Source organism: Tursiops truncatus, chromosome 8 (assembly GCF_011762595.2).
Source record: "Tursiops truncatus isolate mTurTru1 chromosome 8, mTurTru1.mat.Y, whole genome shotgun sequence".
Lineage (NCBI taxonomy): Eukaryota > Metazoa > Chordata > Mammalia > Artiodactyla > Delphinidae > Tursiops > Tursiops truncatus.
The window spans coordinates 26,074,789-26,090,927 of record NC_047041.1 but is presented as its reverse complement, the minus strand read 5'-3'; the positions used below and the strand labels follow the sequence as shown (position 1 = coordinate 26,090,927).

Sequence of the window (16,139 nt, the reverse complement as noted above, 5' to 3'; positions counted from 1 at the left end):
CATGCACACGGCTCTGAATAAAAAAACGGATGGATAGAAACCTAGGACAAATGGTGAAAACAAAGCTATACAGACAAAATCTCACACAGAAGCATACACATACACACAAAAAGAGGTAAAGGGGAAAAAATAATAAATCTTGCTATCAAAGTCCACCTCCTCAATTTGGGATGATTAGTTGTCTATTCAGGTATTCCACAGATGCAGTATACATCAAGTTGATTGTGGAGCTTTAATCCGCTGCTTCTGAGGCTGCTGGGAGAGACTTCCCTTTCTCTTCTTTGTTCGCACAGCTCCCGGGGCTCAGCTTTGGATTTGGCCCTGCCTCTGTGTGTAGGTCGCCGGAGGTCGTCTGTTCTTCGCTCAGACAGGACGGGGTTAAAGGAGCAGCTGCTTCAGGGACTCAGGTTCTCTCAGGCCGGGGGGAGGGAGGGGTGCAAATGCGGGGCGAGCCTGCGGCAGCAAAGACCGGCAGGACGTTGCACCAGCCTGAGGCTTGCCATGCGTTCTCCTCGGGAAGTTTTCCCTGGATCCCAGGACCCTGGCAGTGGCGGGCTGCACAGGCTCCCATGAAGGGAGGTGTGGATAGTGACCTATGCTCGCACACAGGCTTCTTGTTGGTGGCAGCAGCCGCCTTAGCGTCTCATGCCCGTCTCTGTGGTCCGCCCTGTTAGCTGCGGCTCGCGCCCGTCTCTAGAGCTCCTTTAAGCAGCACTCTTAATCCCCTCTCCTCGTGCACCAGGAAATAAAGAGGCAAGAAAAAGTCTCTTGCCTCTTCGGCAGGTCCACAGTTTTCCCCGGACTCCCTCCCGGCTAGCCGTGGTGCAGTGACGCCCTGCAGGCTGTGTTCATGCCGCCAACCCCAGTCCTCTCCCTGCACTCCTACCGAAGCCCGAGCATCAGCTGCCAGCCGTGCCCGCCCCAGCGGATGAGCAGACAAACCTCTCGGGCTGGTGAGTGCTGGTCGGCACCAATCCTCTGTGCGGGAATCTCTCCGCTTTGCCCTCCGCACCCCTGTTGATGTGCTCTCTTCCGGAGTTTCCGCCCCGAAGCTTTCCCCCTCCACCACCCGCAGTCTCTGCCCGCGAAGGGGCTTCCTAGTGTGTGGAAACTGTTCTTCCTTCACAGCTTCCTCCTACTGGTGCAGGTCCCGTCCCTATCCTTTTGTCTCTGTTTATTCTTTTTTGTTTTGCCCTACCCAGGTACGTGGAGAGTTTCTTGTCTTTTGGGAAGTCTGAGGTCTTCTGCCAGCGTTCAGTAGGTGTTCTGTAGGAGTTGTTCCTCGTGTAGATGTATTTCTGGTGTATCTGTGGGGAGGAAGGTGATCTCCGTGTCTTACTCTTCCGCCATCTTCCCAATTCCCCCCGCCATCTTCCCAATTCTCCCCCTCTACTTTTTAATATGATTTTTAACTGTAATTTTGTGTTAACTGTAGCAGTTGAAAAACATCTAAGACATCTTGGGTTTGAGCTTCAAAGCTAAGCAAAGTCCACCTCAAGGAAAATTTGGGTTTACCCTAAGACCATCAAATATGAGGACAATTATACGAAGTCAGGATTAAAATCTGGAATATTAAAAGGGGAAAGCTCAAATACTACTGTTTTCCTATCATCAGTAAAATTTTTTGCTGTAATTCTGTCAGTACTCTTCATGGGTGGTGCCAATGTTCCAACTTCTATCCCTCTGGCTGGTCAAGGCAGGAAAAGGAAGTGCTAAATGTACATATACTTTTATACTGAATTCTTTGCAATGCCTACCGACTCACAACTCTTCAGGCAAGACATTAGGTTGTACCTTTTCTGCCTGCAGTGAGAGAAGAGTTCTTGTGGCACGCAACTGTTCTTTGTTTAGAAATAATGTGTTCATTTTGCCATCTTGGCAATTATGCCATATGTTGTTGAGCTTTGGTATGTATTGATATATACAAATTACCACAAACTTAGTGCTTTAAAAACAGCACATTTGTTATCTCATAGTTCTGGAAGTCACAAATATGAACTCGGTTTTACTGGGCTAAGTCAAGGTGTTAGCAGGCCTACTTTTTTTTTTTTTTTTTTCCTTTGGAGGCTCTCAGGGAGAATCCATTCCGTTGCCTTTTTCGTTTCTAGAAACCACCTGCATTCCATGGCTTGTGGTTCTTTCCTTTGTGTTCAAAGTCAACCAGTATAGCATTTTCCAGTCTTTCTCTGACTCTGATCCTCCTATCATATGCTATATAACCCAGGATAATCTCCCCATTTCAAGACCCCTAACTTAATTGTATCTGCAAAGTCCTTTTTGCCATACAACGTAACATGGAAGCCATTTTTTCTGCCAAACACAGTGTAATACAAACAAAAAGCATGGGCACTGTCATCATAAATTGCTTTCTGAAGTTATCTCTTCCTCAAAGTACTGCTTTTTAATTGATGGTAGTCTACAACATGATTTTAGCCATTCAAATTCATGTCTCACACGTTGATCTACTTCAGGTAGCAAAAATATTTTAATGATAATAAAGGCCATATATGACAAACCCACAGCCAACATCGTCCTCAATGGTGAAAAACTGAAACCATTTCCACTAAGATCAGGAACAAGACAAGATTGCCCACTCTCACCACTATTATATAACATTGTTTTGGAAGTTTTAGCCACAGCAATCAGAAAAGAAAAAGAAATCCAAATCAGAAAAGAAGAAGTAAAGCTGTCACTGTTTGCAGATGACATGATACTATACATAGAGAATCCTAAAGATGCTACCAGAGAACTACTAGAGCTAATCAATGAATTTGGCAAAGTAGCAGGATACAAAATTAATGCACAGAAATCCCTTGCATTCCTATACACTAATGATGAAAAATCTGAAAGAGAAATTAAGGAAACACTCCCATTTACCACTGCAACAAAAAGAATAAAATACCTAGGAATAAACCTACCTAAGGAGACAAAAGACCTGTATGGAAAAAACTATGAAACTGGTGAAAGAAATTAAAGATGATACAAACAGATGGAGAGATATACCATGTTCTTGGATTGGAAGAATCAACATTGTGAAAATGACTCTAGTACCCAAAGCAGTCTGCAGATTCAATGCAATCTCTATCAAACTACCAAAGGCATTTTTCACAGAACTAGAACAAAAAATTTCACAATTTGTATGGAAATACAAAAGACCCCAAATAGCCAAAGCAATCTTGAGAAAGAAAAACGGAGCTGGAGGAATCAGACTCCCTGACTTCAGACTATACTACAAAGCTACAGTAATCAAGACAATATGGTACTGGAACAAAAACAGAAATATACATCAATGGAACAGGATAGAAAGCCGAGATAAACCCATGCACCTATGGTCACCTTATTTTTGATAAAGGAGGCAAGAATATACAATGGCGAAAAGACAGCCTCTTCAATAAGTGGTGCGGGGAAAACTGGACAGCTACATGTAAAAGAATGAAATTAGAACACTCCCTAACACCATTCACAAAAATAAACTCAAAATGGATTAAAGACCTAAATGTAAGGCCAGACACTATAAAACTCTTAGAGGGAAACATAGGCAGAACACTCTATGACATAAGTCACAGCAAGATCCTTTTTGACCCATCTCCTAAAGAAATGCAAAAAAAACAAAAATTAAAAAATGGGACCTAATGAAACTCAAAACTTTTGCACAGCAAAGGAAACCATAAACAAGACCAAAAGACAGCTCTCAGAATGGGAGAAAATGTTTGCAAATGAAGCAACTGACAAAGGATTAATCTCCAAAATTTACAAGCAGCTCATGCAGCTCAATATCAAATAAACAAACAACCCAATCCAAACATGGGCAGAAGACCTAAATAGACATTTCTCCAAAGAAGATATACAGATTGCCAACAAACACATGAAAGAATGCTCAACATCATTAATCATTAGAGTAATGCAAATCAAAACTAAAATGAGGTATCACCTCACACCTGTCAGAATGGCCATCATCAAAAAATCTACAAACAGTAAATGCTGGAGAGGGTGTGGAGAAAAGGGAACCCTCTTGCACTGTTGGTGGGAATGTAAATTGATACAGCCACTATGGAGAACAGTATGGTGCTTCCTTAAAAAACTAAAAGTAGAAATACCATACCACCCAGCAATCCCACTTCTTGGTATATACCCTGAGAAAACCATAATTCAAAAAGTGTCATGTACCACAATGTTCATTGCAACTCTATTTACAGTAACCAGGACATGGAAGCAACCTAAGTGTCCATCAACAGATGAATGGATAAAGAAGAAGAATTGGCACATATATACAATGGAATATTACTCAGCCATAAAAAGAAACGAAATTGAGTTATTTGTAGTGAGGTGGATGGACCTTGAGTCTGTCATACAGAGTGAAGAAAGTCAGAAAAAGAAAGACAAATACCGTATGCTAACACATATGTATGGAATATTAAAAAAAAATGATCATGAAGAACCTAGGTGCAGCATTGGGAATAAAGACACAGACCTACTAGAGAATGGACTTGAGGACACAGGGAGAGGGAAGGGTAAACTGGGACAAAGTGTGAGAGTGGCATGAACACATATACACTACCAAATGTAAAACTGATAGCTCGTGGGAAGCAGCTGCATAGCACAGGGAGAACAGCTCTGTGCTTTGTGACCACCTAGAGGGGTGGGGTAAGGAGGGTGGGAGGGAGGGAGACGCAAGAGGGAAGAGATATGGGGATATATGTATATGTATAGCTGATTCATTTTGTTATAAAGCAGAAACTAACACACCATTGTAAAGCAATTATACTCCAATAAAGATGTTAAAAATATATACATATATACATATATATATGTATATATTTTAACGGAGCCTTCCATTTCTTTTTCTTTGACTATCAGATTTGCACAAAGTGCTATTAATAGATGGAAGTGAAAGTCATATTTGAATAATATTCTCTGTGCCAAGCATTTATATACATTTTTCTATTTGATCTTCACAGCAGACTTCTGAGCTCTTCATATTTCTCATGAGACTCACAGATGTTAAATAACTTGCCTGAAGTTACGTAGTTATAAGTATGAGAGCTGTGATTAGAGCCTTGTCTTTCTCTTTATTTTTCTCCTAATTGTCTGTGTCATACATGTTTTCACATTTTATTTTAAAATGTGAAAATATTTTTAAAAAGCACAAAGTAGTAACCCATTTCTCTGCATTTTACGTATTGTACTATTTTGTAAACGGATTATTTTTTAATTATGCTTTTCCTATAACCTGAACAAGTCTTTATAATCCCCAATTTTAATTGCTTTATACTATTTCAAGATGACCACTCTTCTTCCACCATACCATACTATCTCTTTCCAAGTCATGCCTTCCTGAGGACACAATACAAAATATATATAGTTAAGTAGAAATATGTAATTCACTGCCAAAATTAGTAAATGCTGACTGTATAAGGGTATTAGAGGAGAGAGATATTACTTTAAATTGACAGTTTGAATACTTTCTAGTGACAGAATAAGGGCTTGAAGGAAAAACTTGCAAGGACACAAGATCTACTTAACTTTTAAAGCTAGAAATTATGGCCTTTTCCAATCAAGATAGTGTTTAAAATACTTCATGCATGCACACGTGTGTGTGTGTTTGTGTGTCTGTGCGTGAGTGTGTATAGAAAGAGGGAGGGATAAAAGACAGGGAAAGATAATAGCTAATCATGGAAATATTTTGAAACAAGGTTGGTAAACTAAAAATTTCTATACCCACCTCACCAGTTAATAAAAAACTATGATTGTTCATGTTTAATTTATCTTTGATCAATAAATAGCAGTATAATCTCAGGAATGTTATACCTCTGCATTGTGAGGAAAATATAAGAAAGTATATCCTTAATCTCTATTTGCATAGTTTAAGGAAAATTACTCGGTTGTTATATATTTTAAAAATGCCTTTTCTTTCCTGTTTCCCCATAAGACAAAAATAATTGGTTCTGATTATAATTGCTGGATATTATAAAGCACTATCTAGCTGAAAGGCTACCAAATGAAATGTTTTATTTAAGAAGTTAGGTTATTGTTTAAATACCTATAGAACTGGAAATTCAGTGTATACGTTTGTCTTGAGGGATGCTTAATTAGGAAGAGGGATTAAGCATAACTTTCTGATTTCATGCTGTATTCATGTGTGATTTATCTGTTTATTTAGGTACCCAGAGGCTTACCTTACTTCTCTGTGAATTTTGGCCTCCAGGGAGGGTTTGCCCATGTCATTGAAGATCAACACAAATTCCCTCATTACTTTGGAAAGGTATGCTCACAAATTTAGTAAAGTACCAGAGTTTAGCAATTTTGTAACACTTTTCTTTTGAAGGGAAATCAAAACTTTGGGCACAATATATAGTGAAGTTGGTTATTACTGTTCCACCCAAGTTTTAGAGGGAGTACCCAGAAACTGTTAATAAATATATCCCAGAATATTTATAACAGGAATATTACTTTGTAACCAAACATTTGTTGACAGTGTCAATGGTGACTATAATGTTTTTCCTGTGGAGTCAGCCAGGCTTGTGCTGAGAGTGATTGATGATAATTGATAATGATGATAACGCACTCATTGAGGGTTTACAATGAGCCTGTTACTGTTCTGAGCACTCATTTAATGCTCACAATAACTCTATTATATAGATATTTTTATACTTTCATTTTATAGATGATGAAACTGAGCTACAGAGAGGCTATATAACTTCCCCATGGTCATGTGCTAAGTGACAGAAACAAGGGGTGCATAAGCTCATGGTTGAACTAGAGAACAAATGATCTCACATCTTTATTTATAATTAAGAACGATATAGTCCAAGAATGTGTCACTCATTTCACACAGATAGTTTCTGGACAGATACTAGAGTGTAGATCTTTCATTTTTTGCTAGTGGATTTTTTCTGTTACTACAGATTGCCTTCTAGGGTTATAGTCCTTAAATTTAAGGTCTACTGAGATCTGGGAAGTATGTAAGTTAGTATCAGGGACTAGAATGAAATTAGTGTAGCTATTGAAGCAATCAAAAGAAGTCTGGGCAATAACAGCTCTAGAAGTGACCTTTCAATCTAGTATAACTCAGGCCTTTCTCTCTAAATTAGAGGAGCCTAGATGACCTCTGTCCATTGTTCCCTGTTCTTCCTCCCCACTTTCATCTCCTGTGTAAGATCATTTTCTGCAAAGAATAGTGACATGTAAGAGGTTTGGACTCAAAAATGTTTATGCTGTTATCCTTAAAGGTTAGCTAGAGGCCTAAAATCACATTCATCTATGAACTGTTGAGATATGTTACAGAAACTTGTCTGAGAATTTTTCAGAATATCTTTTCCCAGAGTTAATTAGAAAGAAATTTGTTTTCATTGCTCTGAAAAATTCTGTTGTTATTCAATAGAGCTTTATAACTCAAAGCTTTATGACTCTGCATTTATTTCTTTCAAAAAAAGAAAACTTAATTCTAGTGAAAATGAAATAAAATATCAATTTTTTAACTTGCATAAATTTAATTGGGAGATCGCCCCCCCCAATATTATGCATGTGCTATGATTTTTATGATACTGTTTTAATGTTAAAAGGAAAGCTTCTTTAGTTAGCATTACATCATTGATCCGTTTTCTCCAAAATCTTCTTTCCAAGAAACAGCCTATGAGACCAAAACTCCCTTCAGCCTGCAGTTGTTTAGAGAGCAAGAAGGGTTGGTCTCTTTCCATTAACATCTGCTTCAGTAACAGAACAAGAATCAGTCCTTATATGGTACCCATGAGACAAAACTTGATGCTTTATAGACAGTTTTAGATCAATTTATAAGCTAGGCTTTCTTAAACTACATTGCTAGTGATTGGCTGGTGCCAAGAAACTCTTGCATTAAATCTAAATGTGCCCTCTTTTTAAACTATGTCTCTCTTAACCCCTTTATTTCCCTTTCCCACTGAAAAGAGATTTCCTTTTCCATGAAGCTTTTCCTGATTTATCCAACAATTAGAATCTTCTTTCTTTTTGAGTTTCCATGTAGTCTGCTTTGACATTTGCCTTATTCTGCTTTATAACTCCCACCACAGCTCCACATTCTGTTATGAGCTTTCTGAAGACACAGAAATGTATTTTAGTTATCTCTGTATCCCCTACAATATTTGGCACTTGCTTGTACATAGTATGTCCCTTTAGTATATTTGTTAAGATGAAGAACCTATGTCTTAGAGTGATTATGTCCAAGGTCTTACCACACAATCCTGCAGACCTAGACTGAATATGCAGAACTCAACCCTTAGCCCAAGGTTTTCCTGTATTACCGTACTTCCCTTCCTTGAAGCATTATAAATCTCCCCCATATCTTTCTGTACATGGATACTCACTATCATAAATTTGATTAATTTCTGTAGCTGATAGCACAGGAAGAGGATCATGAAGGAAATGATCTAGAGTAATAAGCAGACAGTCAGAAATCCATTCCTTTCAGGGCTTGGGAATGTGACTTTTTAAATGAAGGTGATTTATAATTTCTAATTCTTGGTTTGCTTAGATTAGTACTAAAATATGATTTTGTTTCCTGAAAAAATATCTACAGCTAATAGTAGAAGAAACTGGCTTTTAACTATACTGGGTAGTAGGGAGAACATTAGCCGGAGATTCAACTGTAGTTGAACAACCAAGTTAATAATTGCTACATGTTGATCAACTTTTTCTTCAAACTTTTACCAGAGCAGCTAATAAGGACCAAATTAGTTAAATTCCATTTTCTCTTCCTCCCCTTTGCTGCTGTCTGATAGATGTGTTAACAAGCAACAAAATAGACAAATTGTTTGACAGGAGACACAGCTAGGACCCCTAGAATCACAGGGTTTGCATAGTTAGAACTAAATGAAAAGAATGTTTATTTTTAACTTGAAACTAATACCTATGTAAAATTTGATCCTCACGGAGAACTACTTAATGTTATATTTAGTAACAGAATAAATTGAAATAGTTTCATTCCTGTTTTTAGTATTTATACATGCACGTGTTTGTACTTTTCTCATTCTTTGAAAGGAAATCATTGGTGGGATGCTGGATGTAGAACCAAGACTTTGGAGGAAAGGGATCCGAGAAAGCTTTGAGGATCAGAGGAAGAAAGTACTGCAGTTTGCTCAGTGGTGGAAACCATTTGACTTCACCAAAAATAAAAAATGTTGAGACATACCTTTCATTTTTTATTTCCTCTTCATATTTCTTTCAGTTTTATTTCCATTGCATCTAACTAAACAACTGATCATCAGGTAATAGGAAGAGAATCATGATCTGGGTTTAATGACAACTGCATCATTGGATTGTGTCGGTTTCCTTCCCCACCTGCTCCTGTGGACTTCACTGTAGTAACTGTGGAGCAAGACCAGTTATGTCATGTGACCTGTTCATGTCCTGTTCTGTACCTCTGTCTTGGTATTCTGAACTATTTATATTAACATATAGAAAGACTTTTCTGAAGGATTATCTAGGAAGTATAGCAAATCATTGCTTCAGAGGGAAGCGGGTCTGCTTCAAGTTTGAGTCTGCTGACTAGCTTCTTTTGCATTTTTTAAACTAAGAGTTGGCATATTTAGTAATAATTGAAATTTCTTTTCACAGCATTTTATAGACGCTCTTAATTTTCTACCAATAGCATATATATTACTACTATTCTTTTTATTAAAGGAATAAAGAATGTCCCAAAAGTAATTAAGAATTAAATAAGGTATATAACATGTTCATGATTTGTTTTTATTTCTGTATTTTTAAATAGTGTCTTTGAATTTTGGTGATTTTAAAAGTAATTGTTCCAAAAATTACAGTTTACAGTTGTTTGGGGTTTGTATGAAAGTTAAAAATTTTAGCCAAATCATCATTTTGAGGTTGTATTGATTATTACAAAATCTTAAGTAATGTGAGTATTTTTAGTGTCAGGAACACATTCTGTTGTCCCATATGATCTAAGGTTCTTCATTTTCCTGTATTCTTACACTTGGTGTGAAGAGAAAAACCCTATACATATAAAATATGGCCATGGTCTCTAAGAGTGTTCCTACTTCATTTTTTATATGGAAGATATTTTTGTAGTAACCCTTTTTCAAAGATGTTGATTTTTTTGGAGCGGAACCTTGACGTTTTGTCATGAAATGTTGAATATTTAGAATCAATGTGACATGTACTCTAGAGTAACTCCTAACTCGACGTAGTTATTTTTAATATTGACATCTCATTTCTTTAGTATCTTGAAAAAAGAGAAATGTTTATGTTCTATCTGAAGTTTTAAAATTTTAATAAAAGTTGGAAGTTTAATGGTTTCAGATTCTCAATATTTACAAATTGGATTTAAGTTATTATCACATACTTGATACTTGATAGTATTTTATTTTTCGCTGTTTTCAGACTCTTTTGGCCTTGCTGCAAAGTCTCAGAGGAATCTTTAACATTCATTTATTCAATCAGTGAGTTAACAAACATTTGTTTGCAGGGCGTTTTGTTGCATACTGGTAGTACAAAAATAAAAAAATACTTCCTATACCTTAAATTATTTCATAGTTTAGTGGTGCAAGAGATATGTTCAAAAATAATTACATAAAGAAGATGTGGCACATATATACAATGGAATATTACTCAGCCATAAAAAGAAACGAAATGGAGCTATTTGTAATGAGGTGGATAGACCTAGAGTCTGTCATACAGAGTGAAGTAAGTCAGAAAGAAAAAGACAAATACCGTATGCTAACACATATATATGGAATTTAAGAAAAAAAATGTCATGAAGAACCTAGGGGTAAAGCAGGAATAAAGACGCAGACCTCCTAGAGAACGGACTTACTTGAGGTTATGGGGAGGGGGAAGGGTGAGCTGTGACAGGGCGAGAGAGAGTCATGGGCATATACACACTAACAAACGTAGTAAGGTAGATAGCTAGTGGGAAGCAGCCGCATGGCACAGGGATATTGGCTCAGTGCTTTGTGACAGCCTGGAGGGGTGGGATAGGGAAGGTGGGAGGGAGGGAGACGCAAGAGGGAAGACATATGGGAACATATGTTTATGTATGACTGATTCACTTTGTTATAAAGCAGAAACTAACACACCATTGTAGAGCAATTATACCCCAATAAAGATGTTAAAAAAAAATAATAATTACAGCACAATATAAGTTCTAATGCAAGATATGTGCCAAGTGTGTTCAAGTCCAGTGCTAAAGGACTATTTACACCTCCTCTGTCTTCATTCTTAGCTGATGAATCTTGCTTCCTGTTTTACTGAGAAAATAGAACTAAATAGAAGGAGTTTCTACCACATCTAATTAATATACCTGCATCTGTACCCAGGTACTCTGCTTCTCCTCTTGATAACTGTAGGTAAATTATTTTGTTGTCCTTACCTAGAGCTAGTCAACTCATTTATGTACTACTAGATTTCATCCTTTTTCACCTACTCAAATGCCTCTACCCTCTGAATTATTAGATTTTTTCCTCTCTGTAAGATTATTTCAATTAGCATACAAAACCTTTTATAATATATCAACAACAAGCCCTGGCATCATACTGCCACCCCTAGCCATTTCTCTTCTCCAGTTGAGCAAAATTCATTAAAAAAAAAAAATCTGTTTCCTTTCCTTCCATCTTCTTCCTGTTCTCAGTAGTCAGACTTCATCCTCACCATTCTACTAGTTTTAGTTTTGTTTATGGTAAGGTCCTCAGTTCCTTCCACATTGCCAAATCAAATAATTTATTCTCAGTGCTCATCTTACTCTATCAGCTTCATTGGCATACTTGATCACTTCCCCTTCTTGAAACACTATTTTTACTTTGCTTCTAGAACACTGTCTCTTATTTATCCTCTTTCCTTACTGGCTGCATCCTCTCAATCTCCTTTGCTGGTTTCTCCTCTTGTCAACTTCTAAGTGTTGAAATGCCTATTCTCAAACCATAACTACTGTATTCACTCTCTCCCAAGGTAATTTTCTCAATAAAATGGTCTTAAATACTATTTTTAAGTTCGTTCATTTACTCAGCAAATGTTTGAGTGTCTTCTATATGTCAGTCACTGGTCTGTGTGCAGGGGTTACATTAGTGAAGAAAACAAAAATCCCTGTATTTGAGGAGTTTACATTGTATCAGAGAAGACAGATAGTACACATTAGACAATAAATAAATTGTCTAGGAAATGTCAGAGGTGATAAGTACTATGGAAAAATGAAAATAGAACAGAACAAGGAGGTTGTTTTCCAAATTTTTATTCACTTTGGACATCTTCACTGAATTCCAGAATCACATATCCAAATACCAACTTGACATTTGTTCTGTAACTGTATCGGTAGTAAGCATATATAAACTGAACTCCTGATTTTCCTCCTGTTCTAGTTATTTATAATAACCATTTCATTATATCTCATGGTTTTATAGGTGAGACGTTTGGTCAGGGCTCAGCTGGATGATTTGCTTCTGCTTCAAGATGTCCGGGGCCTCAGCTGGGATGGCTCAAATGTCTGGAGATGACTGGGGTCATATGTCTGGATACTCTGTTCTTCTTACAGTGTATGTTGAAGCTGGAATAGTGGGAATGGTTCCTTTACTCACATGTGTGGTGCCTATAGCGGAATGAATGGAACAGCTGGGGACGGGCTTATAATACTCTTTTCTCCTATGGCAATTTCAGGGTAGTTGGACCTGCTATATGGCTTCTGGATTCCTCCAGAGCAAGCATTCCGAAAGACAGTTCCAAGAGATAAGAGGTGGAAGGTGCCAATCTTCTCGAGTCTGGTACAGCTTAACTTTTGCTGTGTTCTTTTTGTGATAAAGTTGTCACAGAGCCCACCTACATTCAAGAAGAGGGGTCATAACCCTATCTCTCAGTGGGAGTAGTGTCAAATAATTTGTGTCAAATAATTAATAATCTTTAATCTACCACAGTCCACCCTCTGGCCACAAACTTATACTCCTCCTATGTGAAAAGCATATTCAAATCCACCCAGGAAAGTCCCATTCCAGTAGGGCATTAGGCTTAGGCTCAAAATTCAGGATCCCATCTAAATCAGGCCCAGATGGAGATGAGGTTACTCAGGTGCTTCAATCTGAAGACCTGTGAACTTAGACAAATTATCTGTACCCCTTACACACACACACACACACACACACACACACACACACAATCAAACATACAGTAGTAAGAGAAGTATATAGTTACTGCAGTAGAAACATTCATTGAAAAAGATGGAAAACTTGATGCACATTTTAGTCACTGTTCACTAGTAATTCTAAAATTAAGTCAAGCATATGTTACCAGTTGCTTGATTAGGGCCCCAGTCCTGCTTTTTTTTTTTCCCCCCAGTCCTGCTTCTTGAGAATGACTCCATTGGGCTCTTTGCTCTGCCCTTTGCACTCTTGGTTCAACCCTCAGTCAGCCTTTGTTTTTCATAAGAAATAACTCAAGACTTACACTTCCAGCTAAGACAAAGTAGCCACATTATCTTCCTGTCCAGAACAACTGAAAAATAGACAACATATATGAAAGGATGGTTTTTAAGACATGGGATATCAGGCAAGAAGGTATAATGAGCCCTAAGAGATGGGGGGAAAGTGAGATAAACCCTGTATTACCCTATCTTATTGCTGTGTACCACCTTGTGGTACAAGTTGGGAGAATCCAGGCAGAGCCAGTTGAACTAACTGAGTTGAGGAAGTAGAGCTATGAGTCTGGGGAGACTAAGACAACAGGACTGGTTACTAGAGAAGAGATTGCTACACAGAGAATTCTAGAGATCTTCAGAGGGTCCCCTTCTAGTATCTGTACAGTGACTAATTGTATGCATGTGAGGAAACTACCCAAGGCCAGGAAAAGATTGATCTACCCGAGATGATTAGAGGGAACATTTCTTGATAGCTAGAATGGAAAATTTCAAGATTGACTAGGAATTGGGTAGAGTACACAGATGGTAATTGCAGTGTAGAATAATTATTCCAACACTTAGCACTGATCTAGTCTTGACAGACATCTTAAAAGCAAGAGGCAAAAGGCTCAAACTGTTTCCAAGTAACTGCATCTCGGAACAGAGCTTAAAAGTATGTATAGGAATAAAAATATATCCAGTAGTCACAATAAAAAATTCAAAGTGTCTGGCATGCAGTCAAAAATTACAAGGCATGCAAAGAAAGCAGTTACATGGATAAATATATAAGATTTTTTTCTTATTCTCTAGATTTATTTAAAAGACATTTTACTTCTATAAACAAAACCCATATGAGGTTTATAACATGTAAAAGCAAAATAAATGACAATAATAGCACAAGGGTGGGAAGGGGAGAAGTGAAAGTACAGGATATTGTACTATATTTGAAGCAGTATAACATAACTTGAATGTAGGCTGTGATAAAGATATGTAATTAACTGTAAAGCAGATCCTAAGATAAAAAAACGAGCAAATAGAGCTTCCCTGGTGTCACAGTGGTTGAGAGTCCGCCTGCCGATGCAGGGGACACGGGTTCATGCCCTGGTCTGGAAAGGTCCCACGTGCCGCGGAGCGGCTGGGCCCGTGAGCCATGGCCGCAGAGTCTGCGCATCCGGAGCCTGTGCTCCACAACGGGAGAGGCCGCAACAGTGAGAGGCCCGCATACCACAAAAAAAAAAAACAAGCAAATAAAGATTTATAGCAAAAACCCAACAAAGAGGGTAAAATGAAACATAAAATAATCTAAATGAAGGCAGAAAAAGAAGAACAGGGAAACAAAGTATAGATGGGATAAAGAGAAAGCAAATAACAAGATGATAGATTTAAACCTAAACATTATATCAATAATATCCATTTTTTATTGCCATATAGCAAATTACTACAACTTTAGCAGCTTAAAGCAACAAATCTTTAATATCTCAGCTTCTGTGGGTCAGGAGTTCGGGCACAGCTTGACTGGGTCCTCTCTGCTTAGGATCTCACCAGGCCAAGGTGTCACCTAGGACAGAGTTTTCACCTGGAGACTGAACCCAGAAAAGATTCACTTCCATACTCACATGGTTCTTTGCAGCATTCAGTTCCTTGCAGCTAGAACTGAAAACTTCAGTTGTTTAATGGCTGTTGGCCAGAAGGTGCTCTCTGCTCTTCTAGGCATCAGCAATTTCTTACCACATGTGGTTCTCTAACATGGCCTATTGCTTCCTCACAACCAGCAACAGAGAGGGAGATTCCAGAAAGATGGCAGCTGAACTCTTACATAATACACAAAATCACATCTGTTGCCATATACTATTGGTAGAGGCATGTCACAGGTCCTGGATCCCCACACTCAAGGGGATGCAATCACAAGGTTGTGAACACCAGGACTGGAACATAATGGAGGCCACCCTAAGAGTTTGTCCACCAAAAATATGCCATTTCACATTTTAAGAACCTTAAAACTTTCTTCTTTCATTTTTCCCACCTTGCCCTTTGTTTTTCTACATTTTATTTCTATGTCTATTAGAATCTACAGAATACATTGTTATTTTTGCTTTAAACACCTGACTCTATTTTAAAGCAACTTTTTAATGAGGAAAAAAATTCTCTTATATATACACAAGTATTGCAATTTCCAGTACTCTGCATTCCTTTTAGTTGATCCAATTCATATTTGGTGTCACCTTAGTAAATGGAAATAAAGTCAGTTTGATTTTTTTAGCCTTGTCTGTCCTGTGTACCTGTTGTTCCTAATTTATTTATTGATTCTGTAGCAATGTTTTTTTTTTTGGTTTCTCATTTTTTATAGCTAAGCAGTCTTCCTAATTCTATTTTTTAAATCATCTTGTTTTTGAGCTTTTGTCTATTGCATTTAGATTTTCATCAAGTTGCTCAAGAAGCACTTTATGGAAATTTCTTTTGTGTGAGTTTTCTTCTAATCGTGCTCTTTGTAGTTTGCATGCATTGTTTCAATTCATTTATACATTTATTCTTTACTCCTTTTTTCTTTTTTTTTGCTATGGTGTGTTTACAGAGTTGCCAGAATGTTTCTTTTCATCTTGTTCATGCTTGGAGATCTGTGTTGTACATTCTATCAGCAATAAAATTGCTTGGCTTTCTTCATACTTTTTAACTTGAACCAATTTGTTTTCCAGTCAGCACTGCAGTTTGAGACCTGGATAGTTCCTATTCTATCTACTTTTTCGTAGCCTGAGGAGATTGTGGGGAAGGGTGGAGA

At 37.7% G+C, this 16,139-nt stretch overlaps 1 protein-coding gene across 3 annotated transcripts in view; it reads left to right on the top strand.

The window, feature by feature from the left end:
* The window catches only part of CWF19L2 (CWF19 like cell cycle control factor 2), a 194,476-nt gene extending 184,198 nt beyond the window's left edge, over positions 1 to 10,278 (top strand). For 2 of the 3 annotated variants that reach the window (XM_019948742.3, XM_019948741.3), the window contains exons 17-18: positions 6,161 to 6,262; positions 9,013 to 10,278. In XM_019948742.3, the coding sequence (XP_019804301.2) occupies positions 6,161 to 6,262; positions 9,013 to 9,156 (246 nt within the window). In that variant the 3' untranslated portion in view covers positions 9,157 to 10,278. The remainder of the gene's footprint in view (positions 1 to 6,160; positions 6,263 to 9,012) is intronic. The other variant, XM_019948743.3, reaches the window with a different exon arrangement.
* The last annotated feature ends 5,861 nt before the right edge of the window (positions 10,279 to 16,139 follow it).